This window comes from Anser cygnoides, chromosome 5 (genome assembly GCF_040182565.1).
Source record: "Anser cygnoides isolate HZ-2024a breed goose chromosome 5, Taihu_goose_T2T_genome, whole genome shotgun sequence".
Classification (NCBI taxonomy): domain Eukaryota; kingdom Metazoa; phylum Chordata; class Aves; order Anseriformes; family Anatidae; genus Anser; species Anser cygnoides.
In genome coordinates this window covers 54053018-54075238 of record NC_089877.1, presented here as the reverse complement: position 1 = coordinate 54075238, position 22221 = coordinate 54053018, and the positions used below count along the sequence as shown (strand labels likewise).

General features: G+C 35.1%; 1 protein-coding gene across 8 annotated transcripts in view; it reads right to left on the bottom strand.

Moving 5' to 3' along the window:
- The window catches only part of EML1 (EMAP like 1), a 123910-nt gene that overhangs the window by 7209 nt on the left and 94480 nt on the right, over positions 1-22221 (bottom strand). For all 8 annotated transcript variants that reach the window (XM_066998337.1, XM_066998335.1, XM_048069756.2 and 5 more), the window contains 14 exons: positions 20703-20832; positions 16432-16581; positions 14402-14471; positions 12514-12624; positions 10627-10722; positions 9943-10077; positions 8341-8440; positions 5934-6088; positions 5169-5294; positions 4785-4916; positions 2273-2340; positions 884-972; positions 261-358; positions 61-148 (listed from right to left, as the gene is read on the bottom strand). In XM_066998337.1, coding sequence (XP_066854438.1) covers positions 61-148; positions 261-358; positions 884-972; positions 2273-2340; positions 4785-4916; positions 5169-5294; positions 5934-6088; positions 8341-8440; positions 9943-10077; positions 10627-10722; positions 12514-12624; positions 14402-14471; positions 16432-16581; positions 20703-20832 — 1548 coding nt within the window. The remainder of the gene's footprint in view (positions 1-60; positions 149-260; positions 359-883; positions 973-2272; positions 2341-4784; positions 4917-5168; positions 5295-5933; positions 6089-8340; positions 8441-9942; positions 10078-10626; positions 10723-12513; positions 12625-14401; positions 14472-16431; positions 16582-20702; positions 20833-22221) is intronic.

The window sequence follows — 22221 nt, the reverse complement described above, 5'->3', positions numbered from 1 at the left end:
TAAATCTGAATTAGACTGCCTGAACTTTGTACAAAATGAGTAAATATAATTTTTACTCACAGTATAGGATTTCATAATCTCCTGAATTAGACACAAGATACTGTGAGTTAACAGACCAATCCAGATGAGTAATAAAGCTGGAATGACCCTGTGAAGAGAAAAATATAACATTAACTAGCATCTCTCAATGTGACCACATTAATAAGTGCTACAAAACATACTTAAGTTGTTATTATTGAAAAAAAAAAAAGATTACTTACCGAACATTTGCCAATTCTAGTGTACTTTCTTCCATTTTCATTAACGCCATATATATAAATACAGTTGTCATGGGAACCTATTGCCAAGAAGTTTCCATCTATAAATGCAAAAGTCAACTGTAATTATTCCAGTAAGGACGAACTTAGATTAATTTTGAAAAGTTAGTACCATGAAGAATAGGAACTGTTCTTAAAGGTTTTGACAATGAAAAGGAGAAAAAAGGTGATTTTTTTTTCCCTTTGTCAGTTGCATTTGATGCATGTTTCAAGATTATAATAGAGCAAGTTTATACAGAAAGCATTACTGTTAACACATGGCACTTCTGGAAGCATCAACTGTCCATTTAGGACTAACCTGATTGCAACAACCTGCCCAGTTAAGTTGTGATTGTTGTTTCCTTCCCAGTGAAACTACAACAAATGGGGGTGGGTGGAGTGGAGGCAGTGGGACCTAGAACTTAATACATTACACATACCGTGTTGCCAGTGTTTCACAGTGTATTTATTTTCAATTTAAGTATTTCAAGTGGGAAATTATTGTAGAAGTAAACCCCAAACTTAATTAAGAAAATTCAATACTTTTTCTTTTTAAAAAAAACAACAGTAAATAAACACTCTCAAACCTGGTGAGTAACGCATTACAGACAGCTGTTCATTTCCATCTGTGTGTACAGTGACCAAGTCTTTCGTTTCTGTGTCAAACACAAACCACCTGTTGTAAATACAGAAAGAGGCAAATAAATCATTCCATAAGGAATTCAAATCTACTGTAATCTTGACCAACTTTTCTTCTGTCAAAATAGCATAAGTTTTACACCAGAAAAAGAAAAACAACAACTGCTACTCATTTTGCTTTATTTTATTTTAATAGGATAGTTTCTTTAAAGTGTTTTTTAACCAGAACAACTATCAGGCATTAACCCTGATATTAAGCCTCAGATTTTATTTTGTTTTACTATGTATCATTCATTTGAATAAAGAAAGAATTATATATAGTGACCCTTCTCCTTCAAGACTGCTGTATGCTATACTAACATTTAAATTGATATTTACATTAAGTCTTAGAGCAAAAGAAAACACGAGCAAGAGCTGGGACCATAAAAAATATCATAGACAATCTTGGCTCACGACCTATAAGGATTCTGTGCATTTTCAGTTAAGTGCAACTGCTTTCAGCACTAACGGCAAAGTCTGCCCTCAAGTGACATTAAAGGAAAGGATGAAATTATGGTAAAGACGCTTCACTGTGACTTAGACAGTCAAAGTTAAACCAACGGTCTGCCACTGATCCAGTACGTAACCAAGGGTTCAATCTTCCCTGTAAAAGGCAGAAACTATTTTTCACCCTGTTTTTTGCCCTCCTTGTCTATCACATTCTTCAGGCAGAACAAGTGTTGTAATATGTATTTTAACGCTATGTCTAGCACAGTGGGACATTTGCTAAAATTTTGTTAAAGCATCTGGATATTACTGCGTTAGACATAATAAGCCCCTTGTTAAATTTAGAATGAGCAACCTTTTTCTATGTGATTTCTTCTACACTGCTTTCCAGGCCTCAGGGAAGCTCTCTGTATACATCTGTAAAGTTAATTATTTATCTCAGACTCCTCCATTAAACTCTCCTTTGCCACGATGGAAACAAAGATTTAATATCTAGGTCACTGGTGTCATGAGAACCCCTTCTGTCCACAGCCTAACACTAACCTAGACTTCCTGTCCTGCCAAAACCCACCTCCTGGCACTGATCTTAGATTGTCACTGTCCCAGGGCAGAAGCCTTCTCTTCATTCTATGTCCATGCAATACTCAGCAAACACAGGGTACTGGTCCAAGACCAGGATTTCTAGGAATTATGGGAATACAAAAAAATTTCATTCTCTAATCCAATTCAATTCAATATCAGATGAATATACATCACACGTCTGCAAAACAAGAATATTTACTGGAATGTGGTGAGCTGGAAAAATCACGTACTGTTTGTTGGTGCCCAAGGTGCACCTCTGTGCATCTTACCTTCCAGTTAGCGTTCCTACTGCAACAACAGATGCTGAAGGATGAAAACCTGAAGACTGTGCTGGATCCTAAAATGTTTCAGAAGAAAACACACATTTTTAGCAATCCAAGTTATAACAAAAACACATTTTAGTTATCTTCTGCAAGACCACAGTAACCCTCTCTTGTGGTTTTCAAATACAAACTTGAGGGGGAAAAAAACACACATTTTTAACTGATTGAAATATTACCCAATAGATTTTTCCCTCTGTACAAGCCTACTGTTTTCTTCACTATCTAATCTAAAAATAACTTGGCAAATGATTTCATAACAATAATGTTGGCAAAGGCAACTTCTCACCAAATCACAAACAAGTAAGAGATAAAAATAACTTATTAGAGTTGACCTAAGAATTAAGTACCAAAGCTGCAGCTTGCCTACTGTCTAAAGGACAAGCAAGTACATCTTTCGACAAAAGGTATGTATCACTGCATAGTGGGGTAAAACCTAACTTCTGCCCCCACCAAAAGACTTTTTCAGCATCTGCCAGTTGCAGCTTAATGGGAGACTAAGGGCATGAACTGAGTTTGTTATTTTGAGATACAATTTTAAAATATCTTACTTTGTGTAGTATATTATTCTGGAGACATAATTAGAATTGCAGTGTTCTTGTCGTTTAAACTTATGCCTAAAAAAAATCATTTCCCTTCTAAAGCCTCTACAGTTACAAAGAATGAGCTCCAGAACCCTTAGGCGATAGGAGAAAGTCTCAAAAAAAACAGCTTATTTCTTTCTGACACCTGCCAAAAAAAATTTTAAAGTGTAAGCAAAAAAATCTAGTAATACTTCTCACAAAGATGCTTATATCCTGGATTTTCTGTATTCCAGAACAGTATCATATTGTAGCCATCTTAGTAAATCTGTTTAGATTTTTACCAGTTTGTAATTATTTCCCCTAGTGGCTTGGTGTGAGGTGTATCCTCATTAGTTTAAGCAAGTGAATAATTTCAGAGAAGTTACTAACTCCATTAAAAAAATTGTGTTGTGTTTTTTTTTTCCCCTCAAAAAATATATTTTCTTCATTAAGCCAGAGGTTCAAACAGCAAATTTCATCTTAGCAGTAACCTCTACTCATAACTATATTAAAAGATTTTACATAGATTCTCATGGCAAAAATGGGTTAATGTGAAATGACTTATTTACTCTAGATAAGCAGTCAGTGATCTACGAAATACTGTCTCAGACATTTCAAGTGGTGAATAAGGAGAATATTTTCAAGATTGATAATATGTCTTAACAAAGCAGTGTGTACTTGGAAGGGAAAAAAATCTAAATCTAGTTTAATGGACCTCCTGCTATTGCCATCAACCTTTTTCAAAAGTATAAAGTTAAGTAAAGCAGTTTCTTAAACTGTTTCGGTCTCTTCAATTAATTTAGAAGATTCTCATGTCAACAAAAAAAATAGATCTTGGAACATATGACATTGGTTAGACAGAATAAACTCCCTTTTCCACATTCACCAAGCAAGAGTGATTTAACAAGTGCATACAAATGGCACAGGATACTATGAGAGACAGCACAGCAAACTCTCTTGTGTTAAGATTGTTTCAACCTGATGTAATAGCTTGCAATTATTGCAGATGTGTCACATTCAGCAAGTCTTATCAATACTAGCTATAACATAGAATGTTACATAGGCCTGAATAATGAGCAATCTTTTTTTGAAAAATGTTGCATAATTAAGAGGTTTGAAACAAAATGTTAATAGACGACTGCTTGGGGGAAAAAAAAAAGCAGCATCTCAAAATAGAGTCAAAAGCCTCACCACTGTCTCTAGGAGAAAAGGCGATGTCTTCTTTTGGATAAACATTTAGAAAGGAGAACAGGTGTCAAAAAAGAACTCTAAAAATCAGTTCCTGGAGGTGCATGTAGTAATCAAGATCACGCTATTACAAAGCCAGTAGGAGTTTGCAAATGAACAAATGAGTGCCTAAGTACAGCATAAAACTGAGCCTTCACTATGTATTCCTTCCATACCTAAACACTGAGTTCCACACCAGAGATAGTAAATTAAATTCTAAGACATACATGTTCATTTGTGGATAGAAAGTATTAAAAATCCTAACAAAATACAGAAGACAAATAAAGGCTTAAAAATGTCACAAAAATTATTGTCCTTATTAAGTTTGACTATTATTATTCTCAGGCCATAATAGTAATCCTAATCAGAACTACTTTTAAGTGATAAATACGTTCTAGCTTTATTTTTATTCTTCTGCTCCTAGTAAAATAAAAATTATGAAAGTCAACAGCACTGCATACCTCTGCACGATGCAGCGCACACATCCATATAATCTAGGCCTACTTTTTTTGTTTATAGCAGCGTTGTGCCCATCTTAAGAAAGAAATGTTCTAAGACTTGTTTCTTCTTCTTCATGTTAATACTTTAAGGTACTTTATGTTAATAATTATATTAAAAACACAAATTGAAAAGTTCTGTAAGAGGAGTAGACTTTGTTTATAAACATATACCTCTATAATCTTGTTCCAGATCGGATGATGAGTGGTAGCATCCCAGAGGGTAATGTGTTTGTCATGCCCACAAGTGAAGAACTGAGGTTTAGAGGAATGGACTGCTAGTCCCCAGAGCTCATCAGTATGACCCTACATGAACAGAAATGTTTCTTAACAAGGAGGACAATAACATTAAAATATTTTTAAACAGGATTAAAATGGCCAAACTATGCATTAAAGCATTAGAGAAATATGTTGTTTCGGATAGATGATAACAAGCATGTTATTTATTGCCAAAAGTGTCATGAATGTGAATTCATCCATTATTGCAGTACTTAAGTTTGACCTCTAACTTTATTGCTATGACCCACTTGCAAACTTTCTAGAAAGGCAACAGCTTACCTGGGTAATAGGGAAAAAATCTCCTGACAGCGTGCCTTGTAGGACGAAGTTTCTAGTAGTTCCTATTAGTACGACGTCACCTTTTCCCTCAGCTACCGTTCTTATTGGGCCAAACTGTTCTGGAATCTGTGTTCGTAACAGACAAACAGATAGAAAAGTGAGAATACAAACTTATTTGTCAAGCATGACTTTTTTTTTTTTTTAAGGCATTTAGCAATTGCATTTTAACATGTTGCACAGAGAAGAAATAAAATGGGCGAATATACATCCTTGACTTCCAAAAGTTTGGAACAACTTGCATCAGACAATCCTTATCTGTGGAACGTTATGTTTGTACAGATAAACAAAATATTTGAACAGAAATGGTTCCTTCATGCAATGTTCGCTCAATTGTATTTCACCTCTGACCATGATATTTGATTAAGCATTTCCATTCAGTGTCAGGCTTTTTATTGCTAGTACTTTTTTTGCAAGGTATATTTCTTTAAATCGCAAACTAGGTTTTGAAAGATTCAGTGCCAGTCCCAATATAAAATTCAAAAGAAGATGTGAAATTTAAAATATGAAGGAATCTCAGTGTACAAACAAATTTTAATAAACAGTCTCTCAGACTCATTATCACAGGATATGACATTTTACCATTGACTTGCTTTTTCAAAGAATATATATCCCTAAGGAAAGGAAAGGATTTTAAAAGATTTCTTCAGAAGACAGTTAAAATTTCACTTTGAGTGGCAGAGTAAATTTAAAGATAGGTGATATCACCTCAGTTTTGTGAAGTTTTTGGTAATTTCCATTCCAAGATATTAGCTTTCGGTCTTTTCCACCTCCTGATACTAATGTGCCATCTCGCAGCATACAGAGTGCAAATATTCCGCCTTCATGTGCCCCTTGAACTGCGTGGCTTATTCTATTGGTACCTGGATATAAGGAGAACAGATCTACTAGTGAAATACTCAGCTTAATGAGTCCTTTTACCCCAGCTTTGTTCTTTTCTCCATTTCTCTACTTCCCAAGGATTACATCTAAACACTAATAGTGGGAATAGTGTTGCACCTAAATGCTCAGACCCACAAATGAGAATACATCAGATCATCTCAACAACATGTTCCCCCTTCATCTCAAAACCGTGTTGCCCTCATCTCAGAAATTAAAGCATACATATTCTCTTAGTCAAATTCAAACGTCAAGTAAAACAGGTTCATTTAAACCTTTCATAGGGGTTTAATCTAAACTGTTTGACATCACACTTGAACTGCAGTGTGATGTCATCACACTTGAACTATGCAGGTTATTAACAAAGAAACAATAACCCAACCACTTGGTATCCTCCAAGGATGTTCCACAGCCATCAGACACCTAACTTGTCCAGAAGTCTAAGTTAGAAGTCCTTTCTAGTCTGGCAGAAGGTGCTGAATCACTTCCCAAAAGAGCTTGTACTTCTTTATTCACGAGCTTAGTGTCTTCAAGTACCTTCTTAGTCTTAAAACATCTTCAGACAAACTACATTAGATTGAATATCTCTAATTTGATACCCATTACAATTATGAAATACAAAGAAGCTATTGTTGGTGATTCCTGTTACTTAAGCATGCACTTTGCATCAAAACCTGGCTAACTTTAGCACAAGTGAGGGGCTGATGCAAATTGGGAAGAAAAAATGCTTTTTCCATTATAGAGTCACATTTGCTTCTAGCCACATCTATGGATGTGTGTGTCAGTTATGAATGTTTTCAACTAAGGGAACTTCTTGCTAAGGGTTCTCTGAAATGGTAGAAGCAGCCCTTGCTTGAAAATGCAGCTCTAAATCAAAAATAGTGAAAACACAGAAAATAAGCTGTGATAAAATAGAATATCAAGAACCAACTTCTGTTCCCATCTGAAAAGAACCAAGGGAGGTGAGGAGATCTTGCAGCATACAAAGAATTTCCCATTGTTTCTGGGAAACAGGGAAAGACCGCTTGCAGTTGAGGCAGAAATTAGTTTACTGGCACAAAGGCAAACCAGCACCTGAGCACTGCACTGACCCTGCCATGCCAGCAGCTGCCACTGTCTCCCTTGTTTGTTGGCAGTCCAAAATAACAACCAAGAACAGGGAGGAGTTGAGACTACGCAATGTCTGAACTTTATTCGGAAGAAAATGTGTTCAGGTATCTTGCTTTAAAATATCATAGGAAAAAAGAAACGAAGAATAAAAGAGAAGCTGAGGTATAAAAACGATACCCATCCCTTTCCACAACAATGTCATAATACACCAATTGCTCAAAAGCACAAACAGAAAACTAACAGTTTTAGTAGCTAGTAGTCTTCAGATGAAAAAAGTCTACAAACACAGCTCAGTAAGGTCCAGCTGTGCAACTGATTCACCATGTTGCTCCCAGGTCTTCTGTCCTTCATCTCGAGTATCCTGGGAGAAGGCACAGAGTAAATAAGAAGCAGCTCTTGTTCATACCCCTTCCATTTATACTAATAAGGCCTCCTTTAGGGGATTCTCCTTATTTCTATGCATGGCACCTCACATACTAAGTAAACGTTTAAGATGTTGTTGCTGTTTGCCTTCCGGCAGGAATTATCTTCTGCTGCCTAAAATAGTCTTTCCTTACTAGAAAATGCTTTTTAAGAAGTTTGTCCTATCCATCTGTTCTTTTGAAATGAAACCGAGGAATTCAATTAGATCTGCATATATTTAGCTTGGCTCCCTAAGGAAACAAACAAAGCTATCTGTTGTCTTTTTTAAAGTATACGTCAACAGGCATAATTTTTGCAAACACTGCACTGAGTGACGATATAAGAGATTTGAGATCATCACTTAGGTTAACTGTGTTTCTTGCTATCACCTTGATTAAGGAAAAGCACTTCTCCTGCAATTCCTTATTGTCAGTAAAATCCATTATTGCTAGCACTGCTCCATGATTCACCATTCACAGGGAACGCATTCTATACAACGTTGTGCTATGGCAGTCAGGTGTATGTTGGAACGAGATGATTCTTGAGCTCCCTTCCAACCCAAGCCATTCTGTTTTTTAAGAGCTGGTAGAGAATTCAGACTGTATTGGTTTTGGCAAAGAACTCAAAATAAACAAAATCTTTTCTTCTTAAAATGAGATTATGTTTATGTAAAAATCCAGTCTTTTATAATAAAAAATCACTATTAACTTCAATCTTGTCTTACCTTTCCCCCAAACCAAAATGTTTCCACTTGAGTCTCCTGTAATAGTATCACCATTTTCAGAAAAGGTCACACACAGGACAAACTTTGGCTTCTCTTGTTTCTGCACAGTTATGAAAAATACACAGTCACAGCACAACCCATTCGTTTTAGCTGTATGCATTTGAGTAATTTAATTTAGTCTGATACAATTCCGTTATTACTTAAATGTCTTCAAAGGAGTTAAATACATTCCCAGAGTCTAAACAGCTACTTTATGCAAAGGCAAAAGATGCATCAGTTGAGGTTGGTGTCCCAAAACTACACCCTTTAGCTACAAGTTACGGATACATTCCTGCAGCAAGTGAGAAGGCCTGCCAGCTTTTAACACAAGACCAGAAATGTTCTGAGACAAACTGAATCCCCCAACTCCCTCCTCATCCCAAAGGCTTTAAGTATTTAAAATGGCCAAAGATGCAAGTAAATTTTATTAATAGAGTTTTTAACTCTATGGTTTCTAGGAGAAAAGATATTATGAGAAAGCCTGTCTGCAGTGTAAAAATTAAGAAATCATCTCTTGAAAGAATGCTAAGGTTCAGTAATGGAAACACTGCTTTGAGACCCTGCAAGTTACTGACAGCAACAATTGGTGAAAAGGATAGGAAGACAAAAAATTCACTAGCTAGTAGTGTTTAAGGACATGATTTACAAAGTTTGTTGGCTACTGGTTTGTATGGCCTTTTTTTCTTCCTCAGACAAGGAACTGTTATTAAACTAGGGCCACCACAATTTTACATTTGCAACAACCAAAATGAACAGCAGAACCATAACAGAGGCAGAAATCTGTCCAAGTAGCCTAGAAGTTAAAAATAAGAATGAAAAATGAAAACTAACAAAATTCAAATGCTTTATCTCTGCATCTCGACCTTATTTCACACAAAGTACATAAATTGACATTGCAAAATAGTTGTTTTGACTATACTTGCAAGTCACAACTCTGCAAGCAGTTAAATTGGCCCTACTGTAGTTATCTGCAGTCATTGCAAACATCCCTCTTTTGTGCATGCCACTGCTGTAAAGCTTAGTCTGTATTTAAGAACAAAACCAAATCAAGACCTTGAAATGAAAATATTTAACAAATAGTGCCCAGCTCAGTCTGTATTTCAGTTACATAAGTCTAGGTATCTGAGCAGAACAGAGGTAAAGGAAAGAATATTCACAGTCACGTCATTTATAACTGAACTAGAAGGAGGGTTGTCTTTCCTTTGACAAAATATATTTTTTTAAAGGCATATGCCACTTTTTTTTTAGTAATCTAAAGTAAGCATAAGGAGTTTTAAGGTATTTTTATTTTGTTAGAGTAGGGAACTATAAAGAACATAGGAAGAGGAATGCAAGGAACAGAATGGTACCTGCACTCCAAAACTTCATTGTGATGACAGCCCATGGAAAAGTCTCTGTGCCATACCGTGAATGCTATCTAAGGTTCGATAAAATTTTAAATTTAATCATGTTGATCATATTGCTTTGATTTCCTCAAACCTTATTAACCCTTACTTCTGTATGACTGTACCATTACTATAAACACAGAATTACTATAAACACAAAATTAAAGAAATATTTTACCTCAAATAATCCTTGCTTTTTAATAAGGGAATTCCCTTCTAGTGTCCAAAAATAAAGGTGTGATTTTCCACAAGTAACTATTATATTTGTATCAGTAGGGTGAAAATCTGCAGCAAATACAGCTTCATTAGAGCACTTGAAAGGAAAAAGAAAAACATTGTATCAAAATTTAAAATTCAAATAAAACAAAACAATATGAAATTGTTCTCTAGTTAGATAAACTGATCAGCTCCTGATATAAGAAAGAATTTGAGCCATTCACTTAATAGTGTAGGATTGAAATACTTTGGTAGAATATTCTTAAGCAAAAAAGACTAAAGTCAAAAAGATTACTTTTTTTAAGTTAATTTTGAAGGATAACTTTGATAGTATCAGATAACAAATCCTTCTTTATGAAACTCAGTTTAAGATGCTACTTTTCTGCACATGGTCCTACCATTGTTTCCCAGACTTTTCTAATAAATTGTAGAATGAATACAATAGTAAAATTTAAAAAAAAAAAAAAAAAAAAAAAGAAGAAAGGAAAGAAAAAAGTTGTTAGCATAATCTTAACTGCAAGAGGAAACATTCATTTTCTTCATGTTCTTTGCCTTTTATAAAATGAAAGGGCTAAAAAGTCGCAAGGCATTTTATGACAAGAAATCCAAATGTACATAAGTAGTACAAAATATCTTATTGCAACACCTTGACATCTGCCAGCTTTTCTTCTTTTTGCCAGTCCCACACCGAAAGCACATGGTCATTTGAGTCATCCACTGAGCACAGGCTACTTCCTCCATTCTGAAGCAAAACATGGAACATATTAATACATCCCCCAATAAACATTAGAAACATATAAATATATATCCAAAATACTTAAATACTCCCCTGTAGTTTAAAATGATTTATTTACATTGTTATACTTCTAGTTATCCCACAGATCTTCAAGAAATATCATAATTTATAGTATCGTTGAAAAATAGGGCTGAAAAAGGGATCTAGAAAAGGAACTCTGGTAAACTGTAGACAAACAGACTTTGGCAGGAATGAGGTACGAATCTTTTTTTTAAAAATTCAGTGATGCAACTTCCCAAGGCAAACTACACATTATCCATATTAAGAAGGCTTTTCCTGATGATTATATGGAGTTTGTTTCTTGCAATTTAATCAATTACTTCTTGTCAGATCTACTATGGACACAATGATCAATTTCACTCTTCATATAGGAATAATGGACCAAGATCAGGGAATATTATAAGGAAATAAAAAATGACCTATTCCTGACGCGTGTCTTTGTCAGTTCCATCTTCTATCAGTCTTTCTCATCTTAATGACCCTAATTCATTCAGTCTTACTTCATGCAGCATATTAGATAGACTCTCCATACCCCTTTTTCTGGGGTGTGAATCCCAAGATTAGATGAGGAACTCCATCTGGGACCCTACCTGAACTGAGGGGAGCTGACTGATATCACAGGTCTCACTAGTGATGTTAACTGCTGTATAATCACCAGACCTTTTTCCAAGTAGCAACTGTCTAGAAGGTAGTTTTCAGACCTGTTTTTTCTAATTTGGGAGGGGAGTCATTCCTAGCCTTCTGTCTACAATGGAATAAACCATCAAGTAACTTCTAACTGCTTTCCAGCCCATTCAAATATGATTTATTTATTTATGTTGTTCCTGGTATTAACCATGTCAGCTTTGACTGTGGATAAGCTTGCTGGAACAGAATGAGCCTGTGGTTACATGAGCATTCTTTTGGCAGCAATGCTGACAGTCTTTCTCCTGCCACCCATAGTACAGCCACGTGTTGCTGCCTCTTGAGCTGAGCCAGCACAGAAGTTTGTTCTATCACAGAGCGAGCCTTTTTTGGGAATAGATCAATTTTAGAGGGGAAAAAAAGAAAAAAGACCCAAACAAACTATTTGATTTTGTTTACATATAATTTTGCTTGCTTGGTTTTCTGATGCATTAGGTCCCAATACGTATCTCAGGCACAGCTACAAAAATAATTGTGCCAACACAAATCAAGAGGTGAGACAGACAGGAATTAGTAACCTGAAGACAGGGCTGTTTGAAATGAGAAATGCAACACTGCTATAGATTGGGAAGTGATACTCAAAACAAGCTAAGCTATGACTGTGAAATCAAAGCATAAAGCAAATACATTAAGCACTTGCTTTCTCGTGGCATCTGCTAATAGCAATCCTCTGCTATAAAGCATATTTTATCCTTCAAAGCTGACCTTGATCTGCATTCTTTCACCTTTGTAGAAAGCCAGCTCTCTCAATTCACTCCTCTCTTTTCTAATTCATATAAAATATTGTCACCCACATTCCTGCAACTGCTTGTCCCTGAAGAAATTAATTGTGTGTTATGGTCTGCACATGGTAGACATGAGACTGCTGAAATATTACTAACTTTAATAATGACAAACCATTGGAAGCAACTGGGCTACGAGGTTTATTTCCCTAAAGAAGCAGCTAAAGAAAAAAAACCTTAGATATTTGCTTTGGTCACTGAAGCTAAATTTGCAAATCTTCAAAGACCTGTTTGGCAAACATTCTTAATATGACTCTTTTACTTTACTTACAGATTTAGAAAAAGCAATGCAAGTGACGGCTCTGTCAAAAAAACCCATTCCAATGACATGCAGTGTATTCAGAGTTACAGAATCCCAAACACGTACGTGTGGTGGTAATTGCTATAAAATAGACACAGAAATAACAGTTGAGAGAATGGTGGCAAAAAATATCAGGATTTAAAAAAAAAAAAGTGAATGAATCCAAATAATATTTTAAAACTATTTAAGGTATGAAAACTATCATAACTTCTCTAGAGGCAACTGTGTAAGCACTGAGACACTACAAATGATTTACTGATTACCATGCCTAGGATCAATATTTGGGATTGAGTATCCAGAGTGTACAGCATTTCAAGTCTCACTGATCTTTGGTACTTCACTGAAGTTAATGAAGAATGTCTTGAAACATTAAGTGGAAACCATTGATGACCTTGCAACGTGGGACCTACTCGTACACTAAGGATCATCAACGTAAAGTGAACAAAATTATTCTGGTCAACATCAAACGACAGATGCAAGAAGATTAAGAATTTCTAAACTGTATGCAAATAGCCCAAGAACAATTCCCCATCAAAACTTTGTGGTTCCTCCTTCCTCCCCTCAATTCCTGGCTTGTGTAACACAGCCCCACACATTCAACGTGAAGACAGAAATGCATCTCAAAGCCACTAGAGGGCAACCCCAGGAAGTACATGCTTATTAAGTTTTATTTTTAAAATGGCTATGTTTAAAAACATAGTATCTTCATACTTTACAGGAAAACAATGAAGGCCATATTTTAGTTCTGTTTTTCCATGCCTTTTCAAATTAAATAAGTTTTATTACAAATATATATATATATATATAAAAGCAACAACCAGTCGCCCTCTCATAAATTGTGAAATTATCCTAAAAATTATCTATTTGTTTCAGAAATAGTGTTTACATAAAGATTCTCTCTCTCTCTCTCTCTCTCTCTATATATATATATATATACATACATACACACACACACACATATATCAAGCTTTCAGGTTTGATTTCACAAATACAGTCATGAAAAATTGTATTTATGAAGTTTAAAAAAGTACCAGAGATTTCTGCAACACACAATAGAAAATAATATTTTATGCTACTCAACTAAGTTATCTTTAGATAAACATTATACTGTGCAACTGGATTTTGTTTTCCTAATTTAGTTATACTATCAAGCATACTGAGGATTTTTTTAATCCTGCCTTAAAATTCTTCTTTGACATCTACCCAAAATTTTGCAATAGTTTTGCTACAAAGTCAGCTGCGTTTATGCTGAGCAACTTTTTATTCATTCATTTCCTGCCTCTGCTTGTATTCGTTTTTTTCTCACTTGTCAGCTCTTTGAGGTGAGATTCATCATACTATGTTCAAATAAATTCCTAGCTTACAACTAAGCTTTACAATAATAATGATAATAATAGACGATTATTCTTGTCTTGATGGTGGCAAGAATATATTTTTTTCAGCAACATAAAAACATAAAGCCATTTTTATTTGTACTTTGGGTTTGGTAGCTGTGGTCAGAAATGAAGTGGTGTAACGTACAATTTAATCTCCTCTGCTTCCCCTCTTTTCCCAACACTCATTTTCACTCTCAGGTCTCCCTTATAGGCTTATCCTTTCATGTCTCTTTTGGAGACCAACTCCCAAATTACTTTGGTCTTTATAAGTAATGGAACCAGAAACCAGACTGATTTTGATAATGGAACAGGATAAATCTGATATTGTGCAACAGGCACTCTCAAATTAAGTTTTGTTTGTGTTCAGTTCTAAAATTTAAAACCAGTTTAACTGCCACATGAAAAAGATACACCATTTATCTTCTTGGTAACATATTCCTGTGAAATAAAACCAGTTATATGTCAGCAAAGGAGTTACTCACTTTTCCATCCTTGGATGTACCTGCAACTTGACCTGTGGCTATAGTGATCCTATCAGGATGGACAGCCAGGCTAAAAAAAGACAGACAGACAGAGGGTGAACTTATAGGCACTTATATATTCCATTAGACTTTTGCTTGAGCATGTAGTAAACAGACTTATTTTAGTCATACAAAACACACAGCACACACGTCAATATTTTAAAATCATAAAAACATAACTGATAATTATTTTCATGCTCTTGAAAATAATTATTTTCACGTCTCCAAAAATCTTATGAACAAAGTGGTAACTTGCTTAAGCCCTAATACCTCAAAGCATGTATCAAACAAGCACCAGTCTCATGCTGGGACTCATCTCACCTAGATTTAACTGCTTACAATGTATAAGGACTTTATGGTTTGAGCTAGTTATCTAACTTCATCTCTCTCTCATCGAATGTTGTAGAGATACAGTCAGCATCGTAAATGCAGTCTAGTGACAGTCTTCCAGACCACACATATTTATCCACTCAAAGATAAGACAAATTGCTTGCTAGAATGTGTTAACCAATGTACTGCAGCAGCTCCTCTGGGGGGATACCAAATTCTTCTTTGTAATATTTTTCAAAAGGTTACTAAAGGAATTTTTTTGTTTGTTTGTTTTCAAAGAAATAGTATACAAAAATTAGAAAACTGATGATGTAACTTCTAAAATTAGAACTGTAAAATTTACCAATGTTAATGTCTCTAACTGGAGTACAGCCCACTTTTGCCTAAATTCTATCTTAATTCTTTTTTCACTGCATCTGCTTTGCATACAGTTCTAGAGGCGAAGTACCCTGAAAAAATGAACTGTGGCAATAATTCATTCAGCTTTATGATGCAGAAATGTATCCTCCTTCTAATAAAACAAGATTTGAAATGTCTAAAGAATTAGAAAATTTTAAAGAAATGAGATGGAAGAGGTCCAAGTTAAGATCTCCTTGTAAAAGGGGTAGATTACACAAATAATTCAGTTTTATGAAACATACTCACAATGCAAAGATTTGATTATCAGTTCTATTTTTGGCTTTCAGTGACAACAGGTGTTTCATAAACCTTAACTCAAAGAAAGGATGTCAAACTCAGCTCATACATTAGGGCCCATCAGATAATCCGGGTGCTCTTTTTCAGCTACACTCAGCAAGTAGTATTGACAGATACAGTCAAGATAAACCATATGTTTATTTACATTTCAATTCAATGATACTGATATTTCCGATATCTAATATCCTCTAAGCTTAAACACAGCAAAATCACTTTGAAGCTCAAGCTGGCATGTCTGAATGACAGCAGACAAAGCAGACTGCTCAGGACTAGTTTGCAGGATATTTGCCATGATGTACACATGCTCGAAGACTACCAGGGAGACTGCAGATGAGATTAAAACTGTTTTACTGATTAGACTGAGCCTAAAGGACCAGACCCAGATAAGATGAATAATTCAATCCTACTTCAACAAGGACGGTGAGTGAAAACAGAGCAACAAAAATTAGCAGATCTATAGACAGATTTCTCTACGTTTTTGTATTCTCAATGTAAAAAAAGCGTATCATGGAAAATAAGTTTTCTTGAGTAAATACAAGTAGGAATTGTTAGCAACTGAGACAGAGAGAAAAGCGGTAACTTGGAGAACATCTATACAGCAATTGCATATAGACACCACCAAAGCAGCACAGCACATACAGGAGCACAGACTTCAAAGCAGGTTTTGCAAGCAAAGTCAGGCTCTGCTGAGGGACATATTTGGATATCCTCAAGTCTGTGCAACCACATCTTCACAGCAGTTGCTTCTTGCTGACTAGATTAGAGCTGTAAGAGACATCCTTACCATGACTACAATCAGACCTTTACACAATCAGATTGTATAAATGCATTGTCAGGCTTAAGGAACCAACCTACCCCAGGTTAGATTATATGAAATTTTCAAAACTGTTACGAGAAAAGAACAAAGTATTACCAACCAAATACTGTTTTATGACAGAAAAATAAAAGTACAGTGGGTGACTTACCACTTCACATCATCGTTATGACCAGTGTAATGTCTCTGAAGTTGTTCTTCAACATTGAATAACACGACTACAGATGCAATAAAATATACAGTTTCGCCCGTTGGAAGAAGATATAGGTTACTGCGACAGTCCCGACCCCGATATCCATAGCTAGCATGTTTGTCAAGATGCAACAACATTATATATGAATTTAGAACATTAAAAATAAGGAAAAATGAAACAGACTTTCAGTCATGTATTTCCTGATAGGCAACATCCCTTGGCTTGAGCGCAGCTTTATCACTTGAGACCCTTCAGAACTCCCTCCCGTCCTACAGTAGGGAGAGCTAAAGTATTTCACCATCTGAGTGCCTGAAAATCTACATATCATACAGAAAATACATGGTAAAACAGACAGAGACAGGATTTTGCAGGCATACTATCCCCTCAGCATCTTCTGAATTTCTCTAAATGCCAGACTAAGGAAACATTAATTTTGTCCCAAGTGTATTTACTATTTACACTGGTGGACCAATTAAAATAAAAATTTGGACTTGATGAAAACATTAATAAGTCCTTCAGTACATCTCTCTGCATTGCATTAGGATTGATTGCATTATCCTTTGTTCAGGTTGATTGATTTCATTATTCTGGTTATTACCAACCAGATGCATAAAAAACCGCAGAAGGGTTGCATCATATGTTATTTTTGTAGCATTTAAAAGGCAGTGGCCCAGATTTTTATGCTAGTCATATCAACGCTAATCTAAAATTAATCCAGTGAACTAACTGGAATTAATCCAGAAATAAATTTCATTTAGACTGAACGTTGATTCAGCCAAATTATGTAGTTTTATTCTTATGAAGAGTCATTAGGGACTACAACTATTTTGGCTTTCCCTTTTTATGGGAACAGAGAGGAACAATATCACAGAATCTTGGCAAAACAGCAGTGTTCTAACTCAGTCAATATGGAGAAACTGGCTGGGAGAGATATATAGAAAAGTCCTGAAACCCCACATATCTGATATTAAAACTACATTTGTGCACTGTTCTCCACGGCCAATGAAAACGCAGACAAACTAAAACACCTATGTTAACTATAGGTCCTTACTGTATGATCATGTTCTGTTATTCCTGAAACAGGAATTTAAATAACAGCTTGCTGGGTTTGTTTTTTTGTCTTATTAAATATAACAGAAGTAGTGCTGCATACCCAACCATCAAAATATACATTTAAAATAGAGTTTTTAAGCTCCCAAACTGGAAATTTTCTGCCGAAGTTCCTTAAAATTTGACATATTCAAACCTGAAGAAGTTAAAACAATAAATATTTAGGTTATAAAATATTTGCTATCAATTTCTAATCATAGAATATTGAAATTATAAAATATTTATTATCAATTTCTAATCTGTCCGTAAAGATAAGAGTTACTTTAGATTGCAGGACGCTTTATTTGTTCAAATTTATTTTTCTTTATAAAGCCAGATACCATCACCAACTGAAGCAAACAAAAGTCCCCTAAGTTTAACAAAATATAAACAAGTTGGTAATGAACTAGCAGTTCAAGATAGTGTAAAAAAAATGGAAAAAAAAAAAGACATACATGATGAAGAAATCTCTGTGCATAAATATAGCCATTAAATGGAAGAGATTGCATTCTTTCAGGAAAATCTCCTTTTTCCACCATTCTTCCTGTTGGGAACAATGCTGCATTCAGCCCTATGCATGACTGCTGTTGTCAAATACTCAGTTTTTCTCTAGCAGTCTTTTATTCTCTAATTTAAACTCCTAGGGTTGATCTCTCCTTCTCCTCACAGTTTCCCACCCTCTGATTTGGTGGCTCCAACTTTGATTTGGTGAGTTGGGACTTCAGTGAACGTTATCTTGACCTTTTCCTTTCATTCAGCCTGCAGCCTTTGTGTCAAATCTGCTTGCCAAATGAGCTAGTCTCAAATGGGTCTTTGCAGATCACAGCTCCCTCCCTGGTGTCTCCAGTGCCGATGTCTCGCTCGGATTGCCCACTCTGCTCCAGCCCTGCCTCACACTTCATTATTCAGCATTTCTGTTTCTTCATGTCTGAATATATCTGATTGTCTGAAGCGTTTTTTGACTTACTCATTTATCTACTAATAAGATTGTAAAACCCCTTTATGTTTCAGCTACATAGATTAGATTTTCTTGCTTCTGTTTCTCATCATAGTCTGCTTTGCCCTTTCCATCTCTCCATCTCACCTCCAGTATCTTGTTTCTCTATGCCCATTTTTACATTATAAAGCATTTCTGGCTATAATCCCACAGCCAGCCTGGTTGGTCTACTACAAAGTTGTTTTCTCCTACTCCAGTTCTGATATCCTGCATGCAAACAACTCAGCTTCTCCAATTTAACTGGAATGAATGCCTGAAGTATTGGTGTGTTTTTTTTCTCTCTTTTTCCTCAAATTATCTTACACTCCTGCCCCCACTTTATCTTCTCATCATTATAGTCTCTAAACTGGACACTATTTTACTTATTAATTTATTCCTCTTTGAGTCCTGTAGGTACCTAGACATAACTTTTAAGTATGCATATAATGATTTGGTTTAATTCAAAGAAAAAAAAATGGAAACAAATTAGCACAGTATTTTTAGGAACATATGCTTCCTCCTCAGTAACCATTTATAGTTAGTTGAAGCATTTTATTTACTCATACCTTTTCTATTAATAGAAAACATTTGTATATGGGATTTTGCTAGGTACACAGATGCACACCTGAGAAAACATATGAATATTCAAACTAAAAATAAATGACTATTTGCCAGATGGAGTATTAAGTAAGCTTAAGTGAGAAATTAATGAAACTGAAATCACGACTTAAATCTAATTATCGTTTCTTATAACAGTCTGAAATATTAACTTCATGTCACTGCTAATGACAATCCATTTTGTGCTTTTTGCTGTTATTGTTTCAGCAAGCTTCTTAACACTTTCTCTCGCATCATTCTTATGCCCTTCTTCACGGGGGACCTTACAAACCTGAAAAGACATCATTCAGTTCTGTTGTGATGTACGGTGAGAACCTGCACAATGATTAGATGGTAGAATGCTGCAAGCAGTATTTATCACTGAAATCTCAACCATTTTATAACTTTGTGATGCCTTGGGTTTTTTACTTTTTGGTTTTTGTTTTAATTCATCTTTGGTTATTTCTGTATGCATCGTCTCTGCAGTTCCAGCAGAGTGGGGTTGAACCCACAAGCTCAGCTGCAATAAGAATAATAAGAATGGTTACTAAATCTGTCATTAATCTCTAGTGAATACAATGGGACTTTTGGAAACTGTGTGCATTCTGAAACCACACACAGTTCTATTTATACAACTTAGAAAAAGAATATTTGCAGCCTGCCTTCTTTTTTTATGAAGACAAAGCAACTTCCTATTTGCAATGCTTGGGGCCAAAAAAGTATTTGCTTAAAATAGAGGTCCTTATGAAGACTTCATCTCTCTAAACATAGTGGATATTACAAATAGACTCAGATCTTTTTATGTTTATAGTTTATCTTGAATCATCTATTACATATACTGACATTAAACACAAATGAAAGGTCATTTTTTTTTCCAAGAAAGGATGGATTTTCTTATTATGAATTAAACTGAGACATGAAAATTTCTGTATGTGATGAAATACTGGAGGTTTTTCAAGTCAGAACTCTGTAATTATGCCTACTCAGATATTAATGGAAAATTCTGGTTGTTTGGCATTTACGCTGCTTAAGCACAGTTTCAAATCTAAGTATTATGGTTTTTATATATGTATGTATGTATCTTATGAATTTCATTGCTAAGTATCTATCGATTGCAATATGGTATTCAATTCAGGTCTTATTCAAGTACTGAAGTTGGTTACAGCAACTCCTATATAAGACAATGGTGCACCCTTTACAAAATACAGTTTAAAATGATAAATTACTGCTTAGAATCAGTAAAAAACCCTGAGCTTGTTTTATGCACACTATAATTAATAATCACAGCTCACTACATTTTTACAATATGCCTCATTTAATCTTTAGCTAATTAGCATGCTTCAAGCGCAACCTTCAGGCAACATTTAAGCAAAATCTTCAGCTGCCACCCTGTACTTCACAAAGTGCAGCCTCAAGAAATGAACACCTATTTGAATGGAATGTCGCTTCACACTTCACTAATGAAACAAGCCCTGTTTCTTGCTATACTCTACCTCTAAAACATATTTTAAAAAAACCTTTAAGAAATGACCAATTTCCAAGTAGTCCTCCAACACCAAAAGGATACACCCATTCCAGTTTAAGCCTCTTGGCTGGTAGCTCTACTTTTGCTTCCAAATTGTAAGATTCCACTTGATCTTTGGGCATGTACATGGTAACAGGACGTCCACGAAGAAACATTTTTACGTATCCTTCCTCTATAAAAGGTCAGAACAGTTTAGAGTTACAAAAAAAAAAAATATATCAGTAAAGAACTCCAGTGCTCCTCAATCCCTTCCCACTTAGTTTGGTGCATTACAATTACAAAATGACATGCAATCACAAACATATAAAATAAGCAGCTTATTTTTCCCTAAATCACAATCACTAGGCAGAATTATTAATTTCTTCTTTTTTTTTAAATAAAGTCCCTTTTTCCTCTCAATGTTTTGAGCAGAAGACTTAGAACTAAACAATGTCATGAAAAATTAAAAAACTGAAAGGATTGAAATTGAAACTTATTTTTGTAAAATGAATGTTACATATTGCATTTTTAAATATTAAAAATGAAGTGGAAAACATCAAAGATTACAATTAACACAGAAATGCCACTTAAAATTAATTTTATTTTTTAATCAGTATTTACAGTGGAGCATCAGCATCTAAAGTATTTTCCAACACTCAGTCGCACTCTTTGCATATCAGTGTAAAGATATGCTTTACACTTGATACAGTGTTAGAGATACATTTGAAATAAGGAACATGAACAATTAGTAAAAAGAATCATGCTGATGTACATGCAAAAAAAAGATGTGTTAAGAATTACTAGACATTGAAAAGGAATGACAACATTGACAGCACGTTATAGAAAGGAAAATGACATACAGGAGAGAAGCTACAAAAACTGTATTGGCTGACAGAAGTAAACATTTCTAGAAGAAAATACTAAAAATAATGTGTTGAACTTGGAAGAGATATTTTTGGGGGAAGAGAAGCAGGGATTAATAACAGATCTGGAAGTACTGACTTGGGGACTTCATGGGGCTTATAAAACTAGGAGATCTGGGAAATGCCATGAAGGTCTGACTAGGACTTTTGGGAACTGGCAAGGCCAAAGTGGGTGTCCTGTGAACTTCTGGTGAAGTTTGTCCAGATTCAGAACGTGCTGGCTCTTGCTGCTCCATCGGCAGATCAAGGAATTCAGCCTTGTTCTCATGCGAATCAAGCAGTTTTGGAGTCAGTGACATCTGTAGAGTTACTAGACAGAATAATCACGGGCACAAAGGAAATGGAAGGGCAAAAGTAATAAAATCATGTAAATGAAAAAAAAATTATACAATTTAGGACTGTTAAAATTATGCTATGAATGTTAAGTATCATTACAAGTATACCATTAGTTTTTAGTTTGAAAACTAAGGCTTTATTTTAATTGGAAATGCATACATTAAAAATCCTGAGTAAATTAATAAAAATTATTGGTTGAACTAATAAACAGAGCTATGTTTTATTACCTAGACACGTGTATTCTGCCTTTACACTAATTCATTTGGGAAAGATCTACTTCACCTGTAACATTACAGATATGGCTCTCCAAAAACCCTCCAATT